Source organism: Myotis myotis, unplaced genomic scaffold (genome assembly GCF_014108235.1).
Source record: "Myotis myotis isolate mMyoMyo1 unplaced genomic scaffold, mMyoMyo1.p scaffold_m19_p_4, whole genome shotgun sequence".
Taxonomy (NCBI): domain Eukaryota; kingdom Metazoa; phylum Chordata; class Mammalia; order Chiroptera; family Vespertilionidae; genus Myotis; species Myotis myotis.
Window position 1 is genome coordinate 66,366,588 of NW_023416346.1, and position 10,763 is coordinate 66,377,350.

General features: G+C 42.9%; 1 protein-coding gene across 1 annotated transcript; it reads left to right on the top strand.

The window, feature by feature from the left end:
- The first annotated feature begins 7,400 nt into the window (after positions 1-7,400).
- On the top strand, positions 7,401-10,763 carry LOC118653439. The gene is given in 2 exon segments (XM_036304150.1): positions 7,401-10,674; positions 10,743-10,763. Coding segments are annotated over 2 exon segments (3,234 nt in total). The 5' UTR covers positions 7,401-7,461.

Genomic DNA, 10,763 nt, shown 5'->3' on the forward strand with positions numbered 1-10,763 from the left:
TGTTACCATTTTTGGAATGCTTTTCATTATTAAACCTATTTTGTCAAGTGTCAAACACACTAATTTATGTATAATCCAGGGAACAGCTAGCTTTATTTCAGAACCCAATTTGATGCTCTTTGCCAATCTAATGCCCCACCATTCTGTCACTTCTGACAGCTTAAATGGGTGAAACAAAATGCTTTATATTTTCCTCCTCAGCTGCTTGAATTAGGCAGGGAGAATTTTCTCTTGAAGCTTAAGTTGCCATCTGAGTTCAATGGTTTATTTTGTTCTGAACTGATAATTGTATATTTTGTATGGATGTGTGCCCAACTTTCTGTTCACATGGTGCCATGTGTTCAAGCAAATCATTTATTTTGCTAGCTTTTTGACTTTCATCAACAGCTCCTAGTTCTGGATAAGAATTTCTTCTAATGAATATGAAAGTCTTATGAACAGATTTTAATTAGATAAACATCCAGTGCTGTATATAAGCTCTATAAGTTTGAAATAAAAATAAATCCTTTCTTATGAGGAGTTAGAATAATCTATTATATAAAAGCCTAAGCGACTGAATGACCAAATGAACGACCGGTCGACCGGTCCTTATGATGCACACTGACCACCAGGGGGCAGATGCTCAATGCAGGAGTTGCCCCCTGGAGGTCAGTGCGCTCCCACAGCCAACCTCCCACGGGCTCTCCCACCAGCCAACAGACCCTGATGGCTGCAATCGGGGTGGACAGCCAACTTCCTACAGCCCCTTCCACCTCCCCCAGCCAACCTCCCTTGGCCCTGATCGCTGGCCAGGCCGAGGGACCCCACCTGTGCACGAATTCATGCACAGGGCCTCTAGTCTTGATATGAATGAACAGCTTCCTTCTCTGCTACTTCATGGTGATGAAGCCTATCGTATCATCATTGCTAAGTGTGGAATTGTCACTTCCAGCTATCACACATAAAAAGTAAAACTATCATTTCACCTCAATTAAATCAAAGCCACTAAAAATCTGAAAATATACATAATGAAGATACTATGAAAGATAATTTTTAAATGTTTCTTGTGAAATATGCAATTATTGGAGTTTCCATTTTGATTATTTTCTAACACTTTTATAAACATTTTATTTTTTCGGGGAAATTTTTTTCTCATGCATTTTCCCTCCAATTTATTTGAATTTTTCTCTATCAATTTGTGGGTGAAGAGGAATATAAAACCAAATGCTGAAAGATAAGAATAAGTTGTTAACTGGCTGGTGTGGTTCAATGGTTGAACATCAACCCATGAACCAGGAGGTCAGGATTTGATTCCTGGTCAGAGCACATGCCCGGACTGTGGACTTGATCCTCAGTAGGGAGTGTACAGGAGGCAGCCAATCCATGATTCTCTCATTACTGATGTTTCTCTTTCTCTGTCTCCCTCTTTCTCTCTGAAGTCAATAAAAACATTTTTTTTAAAAAAAAGAGGAATAAGTTGTCATATGTTGACTTATGCACTCCCTTCATTTTGAAGAGGAAGTATATGTAATAGACTAAAAGGGAACTAATTATATTTCTTACTAGAGGCCTGATGCACGGAAATTCGTGCAAGAGTAGGCCTTCCTTCACCTGGCTGCCAGCACCACACTGGCTTCACTCTGGCACACGGGACTCAGGCTTCCCTCCCTCCAGCCGGCCACAGGCAGCCAGGACCCCAACTGGCTTCCCCCAATCCCGGCTTTGTCAGGAATGATGTCCAAAAGAGGTCTGATCTAATTAGCATATTACCCTTTTATTATTATAGATATCACTAGTTTGAAATGTTTTTCTTCTATCTCAAGATTTGCTTTAAAAAAAATCAGCTATTAGGTTTGTGTGCATTTTCCTTTTCCTGTGACTTTAGCATTATAAATAGGAGGCTAATGGAATCAATCGGATATCCCCAGAAATACAATATATGATCCACTCATTTTTAGATGCTCAAGTCCATTCAAAATTGCATTTTGATGTGCTTTGAATAAACAATCACAGTAGAGGTATGCTGTCCCAAGCGTGTATTGTATTAAAGAATACATCATACAGCAGTGATAATGAAACTTGTGGAGGATAAAAAATCCTAAAGTAAATATCAGTGTAATATGTGGGATGTAATAAAATCGTGCTTGGAAAATTGATGAAACTAAAATATAAAACATGGATTGGGACATTATGAAGAAATTACCTATTTGTAGTAAAATTTAGAATATAATTTATGGGACACTTTCTTTTGTATGTAGTATTACTTAAATTAAAGCAATAGGAAACACCTATAACCATTTAATATTTATTTAATGCAAACATTAACCATTTTTCAAATTTCCAAGTTTTAAGATAATTGTATGATTTGTTTAATGTTTCATTATTTGTGTTACATACACAGACCTACAATGACATATGCCTGTATGCAGATATGTATTCATATGCTTGGGTATGTATGTGTATATATACATGTGTGTCTCTCTTTGTGTAAATATATTTTATTCTTAGTGCCAAAAACTACTTTAAAAAATTTATGAATGAATAAAAAGTGCCAAAGCCCATCATTTCCACAGCTCTTGTATCTGTACAGAGTAAAGCAGAATAAATCAAGAGAATTGCTTAATTTTGAAATAAGTAAGCCAATTATTAAACAGTTAAAATTACTTCTCCCTAGATATTCCACTGACAGTCTCTGCTCAGCTATTAATATCCTACTACAATTTGTAAAAGAAATAAGATCTAGTCACCTGCCTCAATTTATTTCCTGGGCCTTCCTCCTGAGATAGGAGAAAAAATGGATATTAGTCCACTTAATAAATCTTTCCTCATTAAGCTAAATTCAGAATGAAATTGGGGGTAACTAATATAAGCTGTCTATGCAGACCTGCTAACTCACAATTTCAGGCTAAAACATTAGTAGTACTTAGTAGTACACAGGAATTCAGCTATCTTGAATTTTAAGAGAGAAAATATTGACCTAACAACTAATATGCAGGAAAATTAATAACTCTTCATAGACTTTATCCATTTTCTTCTATTGTATTTTTCCTTCTCATGACAAGAGACTTTTTGTATAGTTGAGGTATTTTATATCTTCTAGGTATCTTACCTCTTTTCTGTGTTGCAACTATTTCTTACAAATATATTCCTGGTATACTGACCTTTTATTAATGGATAAGCTTTATTTTTATAGCAGTTTGAGGTTCACAGGAAAATCCTGCGCAAAACTCCAAAAGTTGCCGTATATCGCCTATCGCCAAACATTCAAAATATCTCTCATTATTGACATCCCCTATACCCAGACCTTGACACATAACTATCACTCAAAGTTTATATTAGTGTTCAACTTTGGTATACATTTGATGATTTTTTATTTTTTATTAAACTTATTGGGATGACACTGGTTAATACTATTATATAGGTTTTAAGTGTACAATTCTATGATATATGATCTGTATATTGCATTGTGTGTCCACCACCAAAAGTCAAATCATCTATATTTGATCCCCTTTACCCTTTACTAACCCCTACCCCCATCACTCTGGTAACCACCATACTGTTGTCTGTGTTTATGAGATTTTGTTTTGTTGTTGTTCATGTTTGTTCAATTGTTGTTTTCAGTTTTATATCCTACATATGAGTGAAAACACGGTTCTTGACTTTTCTGACTTAATTTGCTTAGCACGATATTCTCAAGATTTATCCAGGTTGTCCCAAATGGTGGTATTTCATCTTTTCTCATGGCTGAATAGTATCCCATTGTATATATGTACCACAACTGTATCATTCTATGATTTTTGACAAAAGCATAATTGTATACATCTGCCATTGTAATATCATACAAAACAGTTCCATGGCCCTAAAACTCCTTTGTACTCTGCCTGTTCATCCTTCCCTACCACCAACACCTGGCAACCACTGATCTTCTTTCTAGTTTTGCCTCTTTCAGAATCTAATATAATTATGCCCTAGCTGGTTTGGCTCAGTGATAGAGCATCAACCAGAGGACTGAAGGGTCCTGGGTTTGATTCTGGGTCAAGAGAATGTACCCAGGTTGCAGGATTGATCCCCAACATCCTGCCCCAGTTGGGGTTCATGTGGAAGGCACCCAATTGATGTGTCTCTCTCACATCGATGTTTCTCTCCCCCTGCCGCTCCCCCTCCCTTCCACTCTCTAAAATTCAGTGGAAAAATATCCTTGGGTGAGGATTAACTACAACAACAACAACAACAACAACAACAACAAAGTGAAAAAAATCATGTAATTGGAATCCAACAGCATGTAGCCTTTGCAGATTGGCTTCTTTCATCTAGTAATATGCATTTAAGGTTCCTCCACATATTTTCATGCTATAATAGCTCATTTCTTTTTAGTGTTGAATAATATTCCATTGTTTAGATGTACTACAGTTTATTTATCTATTAGCCTACTGAAAGACTTCTTGGTTGATTACGAGTTTTGGCCACTATGAACAAAGCTGTCATAAATACTTGTGTGGGTTTTGTGTTGTCATAAGTTTTCAACTCCTCTAGGTAAATACCAAGGAGCATGGTTGTTGATTCATATGGTATGGTAAAATATGTTCAATTTTGTAAGAAAATGCAAAACTGTCTTAAAAATTAGCTGCACCATTTTGTATTTGTCCAAGCAATGAATGAGAGATCTTGTTTCATATCCTTGCCAGCATCTGGTGTCAGAGCTTTAGACTGTGACCATTCTACTAGGTATGGTGGTATCTCATTTTTTAAATTTACAATTTCCTAATGAGATGGAATATTGAATATCTTTTCATATGCTTATTTGCTATCTGTGTATTATCTTTGGTGAATTATCTCTTCATGTCTTTTGCACACTTTAAAATCAGATTGTTTATTTTCAAATTCATGAGTTGTAAGAGTTCTTTGTTTATTTTGGATAACAGATATTTTATTTGCAAATATTTCATCCCTGTCTGTGTCTTGTCTTCTCATTCTTTTGAGAGTCTTTAATTGAGCTGTTTTAAATTTTAATCAAGTCCAATTTATTATTTCCCATATGTTTTTTTCTAAGAGTTTTATAATTTTATTACTTATGTTTAGGTCTTCAATCTATTTTGAGGTGATTTTTGGATGATATTTAGGAATGTAGTATAACTTCATTATTTGGAATGTGAATATATAATTTTCCCAATTCCAGTTATTGAAAAGACATTATTCCTTTCCCCCTTTGAATGGTGTTGGTACCTTTATCAAAAATCACATGACCAGCCTGGCCGCATGGTTCAGTGGTTGTACATCAACCTATTGTGGATGAAAGGGGCCACATGCTGACCTGACAAGCTCAGGGGAGGCCTGCATGGCGGTCTTGCAAACTCAGAAACCTAAAGTAACCACAAAGGATGGTCTGAAATTAAACTTTAACTAAAGCAGTTATGATGGGCAGTTACGTCTTAGGCCAGTATCTTTACTGACAAGGTCAACCTTTACCTTAACTGAGCCTATCTGTCTTTTTGCATTTATGATAACATACCCTTGAAATGTCTGGGTAACTTGTAACTTCCCTTTTTCTGGAGCCCCTGGGGCACAACCTAATGTGCTGGGTGCCAAAACAGATACCACAAATTCCTTCATTATCATGTTAATTGATCCTGTACCCACCTAATTATGTGTCCATCATTTTACTTTTTATCCAATCCCAGGGGTTTCCCTGCTTTGCTTTATCCTTCCTCCTTAATCTATCACCAGTGAATTTCATGTAACCCACCTACATCCCTCCTTTGATTGCAAATGTGTAAATACAAATGTAACCCGCCATTCTCTGGAGCATTATCTCAATTTGTTGAGGTTCTGCTTCCCGGCGTATGTCTACAGTTTGGCTCAAATAAACTCACAAAAATTCTTTACAGGTTTCAATGGCTTTTTTACGTTAACATTACTAATCAGGAGATCACTGTTTGGTTCCTCGTTGGGGCACATGCCTGGGTTGCGGGCTCCATACCCAGTGTGAAGGGTGCAGGAGGCAACAGATCAATCATTGTCTTTCATCGTTGATGTTTCTATCTCTCCCTCTGCCTTACTCTCTGAAATCAATAAAAATATATTTTAAAAATCATATGATCATATATGGGAAGATTTATTTCTGGGCCCTCATTCTGTACCTTTTACTTTCTTGTCAGTACCACAGTGTTTAAATTACTGTTGCTTTGTAGTACATTTAAATTTTATATTAGAAGTTTTTACTTCTGAAAAAATCATCACAGATTTTGATGGGGATTGCACTGAATTTATAGATCACTTTGAGTAGAACTGACATCTTAAAAATATTACATCTTCCAATCCATGAATAGTGCATGATTTTTCATTATTTGACTTCTTAAGCTTTTTCTGCAACATTTTATTTATTTTGGTGTACAAGTCTTTCTCCTTCTTAGTTAAGTTTATTTGTAAGTATTTTATTCTTTCTTATACTACTGTAAATGGAATTATATGTTTTCTTTTCAGATGGTCCATTGTTAGTGTATAGAAAAGCAAAATATTTTTGTTTATTTTACATGCTGGAAATTTACTTTGAAAGAATAAAAGAATGTTACAAACTGCACAGGCCCAGCTGCCAGGCCTAGCTGCCTGTTTGATCTCAACTCCCCAGGCTTCCCCCACTAGAGATAGGAATAGAGGGAATGACGCCCTCCCTAAGGCTGTTCCAGGAGATAGCCCCAACACAAAGGGCAGGCTGAGTAAACTGGGCTTCAATCAACTGTTGAGATAAACAGGTTGTAAAAACACCAGGCAGGAATGCCCTATCCCTATCAAGACACAAACCAGACCCCTTTGGAATTTCTTTGTTCTCCTCTTACCCTCCTGCATGCAACCCCTCCCTGATGTGTGATTTTTGCATATAAATAGCTGAAAGACCCCTTGCTGGGCGCCCAACTCCTCTGCTCCTGGGTGAGTATGAGTTGAGCCCCAGCGTGCTGGAATAAAGCCTCTTGCTGTTTGCATCAAGTGACGTCTCCTGCGGTTGATTGGGGTCACCGTCGATCGGTGGGACAGAGTGAGGGTCCCTCTTCAGGGGTCTCACATTTGGGGGCTCGTCCGGGATTAGACGACCACCCCTCATCCGCGGAGCCGACCTTGGAGGTAAGGAGGGGTACCCCGAGTTGTTTGTCTTTGTCTTGTGTTTGTCAAGCGGTCTGGATTTGGGTGCAAGCTTTTGGTTTGGCAGCCGTTCGGCAACTCGTGAGAGTGGCCGAACAGTGGTCAGTAGACGTGCCTGGAGGACCACAGGTTGCAGCCCTGGGGGACGCCCCAAGGGTGGAGGAGAGCCAGGGACGCCTGGTAGTCTCCTTTAGTAAGGGCGCTGATCGGGTTCAGCTGTTGGATCAGAGATTATCAGGATCACGCCCGTCTGATTCTGTTACGTGTTTGTGGCAGACGAGGAGGGGGAAGTGGGTCCTCGTGTCTGCAACTTCTGTGTTATTTGTGTTTTTGGTGACATACGAACTGATGATGGGACAGACTGTGACAACTCCTCTTAGTTTGACCTTAGACCATTGGACTGAAGTGAAGGGAAGAGGTCGCGACCTATCAGTTGAGATCAAGAAGGGACTGTGGCGGACTTTCTGCTCCTCGGAGTGGCCCACTTTTAATATAGGGTGGCCAAAAGAAGGAATTTTTGACTTATCTGTTATCTTTGCTGTTAAGGAGATTGTTTTTCAGAAAGAGCCTGGAGCCCATCCGGATCAACAGCCTTACATCGTGGTCTGGCAAGACCTGGTGCAAAATCCACCCCCCTGGGTTCGACCTTGGGTTGCAAAACCCAAGCCCCGGCCGGACGCTCGAGTTCTGGCTGTCCAATCTCCCAGTTCTGGGGAGAAAACCAGTCACTCGGACCCCCCCAAGAAGATTTATCCAGAAATCCAGGCTGACCTCCTTCTCCTTGACTCACCTCCCCCGTATCCTCCTGCCTCAGTTTCTGTAGGGGGTCAGGAAGAGCCAGAAGCACCGCCGGCCCCTGCAGCTGCGCCCTCTGCTCCCCCTAATGGGTCTCTGCCGGGGCCTGCGCAGGGCACCAGGAGCCGCCACGGAATGACTCCCCACTCCACCGTCACCCTTCCCCTAAGGGCTTATGGGCCCCCGCCGGTGGCGACGGAGGGTGGACCGGCTCCTCTTCAGCCCCTCCAGTACTGGCCTTTTTCCTCCGCAGATTTGTATAACTGGAAAACTAATCACCCTCCCTTTTCAGAGGACCCTCAGCGCTTAACTGGGCTGGTGGAGTCTTTAATGTTCTCTCATCAGCCTGCATGGGATGATTGTCAGCAGCTACTGCAGACTCTTTTCACCACCGAAGAGAGGGAGAGGATCCTGTTAGAAGCAAGGAAGAACGTGCCGGGAGCAGATGGACGGCCCACTCAGCTCCCCAACATCATCGAGGCTGCCTTTCCTCTCTCTCAGACTGATTGGGATTTCAACACGGCAGAAGGTAGGGAGCGACTGACCGTCTATCGCCAGACTCTAGTGGTCGGCCTCAGAGGGGCAGCAAGACGCCCCACCAATTTGGCCAAGGTAAGAGAGGTTACCCAGGGGGCCACGGAACCCCCGTCGGTATTTCTTGAGTGCTTAATGGAAGCTTTCAGACGTTACACCCCGTTTGACCCTACCTCAGAGGGGCAAAGGGCTTCCGTGGCCATGGCTTTTATAGGGCAGTCAGCATTAGATATTAAGAGGAAATTGCAGAGAATAGAAGGGTTACAGGATTATACCCTACAGGATTTAGTCAAGGAGGCGGAGAAAGTGTATCATAAGAGGGAAACTGAGGAAGAGAAGGAGCAAAGAAAAGAGAAGGAGAGAGAAGAGAGAGAAAATGAGAGAGATCGTAAGCGGGAGAAAAACCTGACACGGATTTTGGCAGCTGTAGTAAATGAGAAAGGACAGGAACAAACCCAGAGTAGGGCTAAGAGATCAGGTAACCTGGGCAACCGCACCCCATTAGATAAAGATCAGTGTGCATACTGCAAGGAAAAAGGTCACTGGGCTAGAGAGTGCCCTAAACTAAAGAAGAAGAACGGATCCTCCAAGAAAGTGCTAGCCCTGGGAGAAGAGGACTAGTGGGGATGGGGCTCGGAACCCCTCCCCGAGCCTAGGGTAACATTAGAGGTGGAGGGGAAGCCAGTTGAGTTCTTAGTAGACACTGGGGCTCAGCACTCGGTCCTACTCGAACCGGCTGGACCTGTTTCCCACAAGAAATCGTGGGTCATAGGGGCCACAGGGCACCAGCAGTACTCATGGACTACCCGAAGAACAGTAGACTTAGGAACAGGATGGGTAACCCACTCGTTTTTGGTCATCCCTGAGTGTCCTGCACCCCTACTTGGGAGGGATCTCCTAACCAAAATGGGAGCCCAAATTACCTTCACCCCTGATGGCCCGGAGGTGACCCAGGGCAAGAGAATGGCTACCGCTTTGACCATACGCCTAGATGATGAACATAGACTTTTTGAAGAACAGAAAGCAGAGATAAGTCACATAAATGACTGGTTGAACAAGTATCCAGGAGCATGGGCCGAGACGGCCGGAACAGGACTAGCTACAGGAAGGCCGCCCGTAGTCATAGAGCTTAAGGCCACTTCTACCCCTGTAGCTGTACGCCAATATCCTATGACGAAGGAGTCCCGGGAGGGAATTAGGCCCCATATCCAACGCCTCCTTCAGCAAGGCATCCTAGTGAAATGTCAGTCACCGTGGAACACTCCCCTGTTACCTGTTAAGAAGCCTGGCACAGGAGACTACCGCCCGGTACAAGACTTGAGGGAAGTGAACAAGCGGGTACAGGATATCCACCCCACAGTGCCTAACCCTTACAGCTTGCTGAGTTCTCTCCCCCCGGACCATGTGTGGTATACTGTTTTGGATTTAAAGGACGCTTTCTTCTGCCTGCGACTGCATCCCTCCAGCCAGAACATTTTTGCATTCGAATGGAGGGACCCTGACTCTGGGACTACAGGACAGTTGACTTGGACTCGACTACCCCAGGGCTTCAAGAATTCCCCGACCCTCTTCGATGAGGCACTCCATCAGGACTTAGCCCACTTCCGCGCCAGCCATCCCCAGGTAACGCTCCTGCAATATGTAGACGACTTGCTGCTGGCTGGGGCTACGGAGGAGGAGTGCCGACGGGGCACGGGACTGTTGCTAGAAGAACTCACCCGCCTAGGATATCGAGCCTCCGCCAAGAAGGCCCAGATTTGCCGAAGAGAGGTAACGTACTTGGGGTATGCCTTAAAAGGGGGGCAGAGGTGGCTCACGGAGGCCAGAAAGCAGACCGTGACCCAGATACCCACTCCTCGCTCACCTCGCCAGGTGCGAGAATTTCTAGGGACAGCGGGGTTCTGCCGCTTGTGGATCCCCGGGTTCGCTACCCTGGCCGCTCCCCTCTATCCTTTAACTAGAGAGGGTGCCCCGTTTGAGTGGGGTAATGACCAACAGCAGGCCTTTGATGACATCAAGAAGGCATTACTATCAGCCCCGGCCCTGGCGTTACCAGACGTAGCCAAGCCCTTCGTCCTATATGTGGACGAGAGAAAGGGAATAGCCCGAGGGGTGCTGACCCAGCCTCTAGGACCATGGAAGAGGCCAGTAGCCTACCTCTCTAAGAAGCTGGATCCAGTTGCTAGCAGCTGGCCTGCCTGTCTGAAGTCCGTGGCAGCAGTAGCAGTGTTGGTAAAGGATGCTGATAAATTAACAATGGGGCAGAAACTAACGGTCATTGCCCCCCACTCCTTGGAGAGCATCATCAGGCAGCCCCCTGA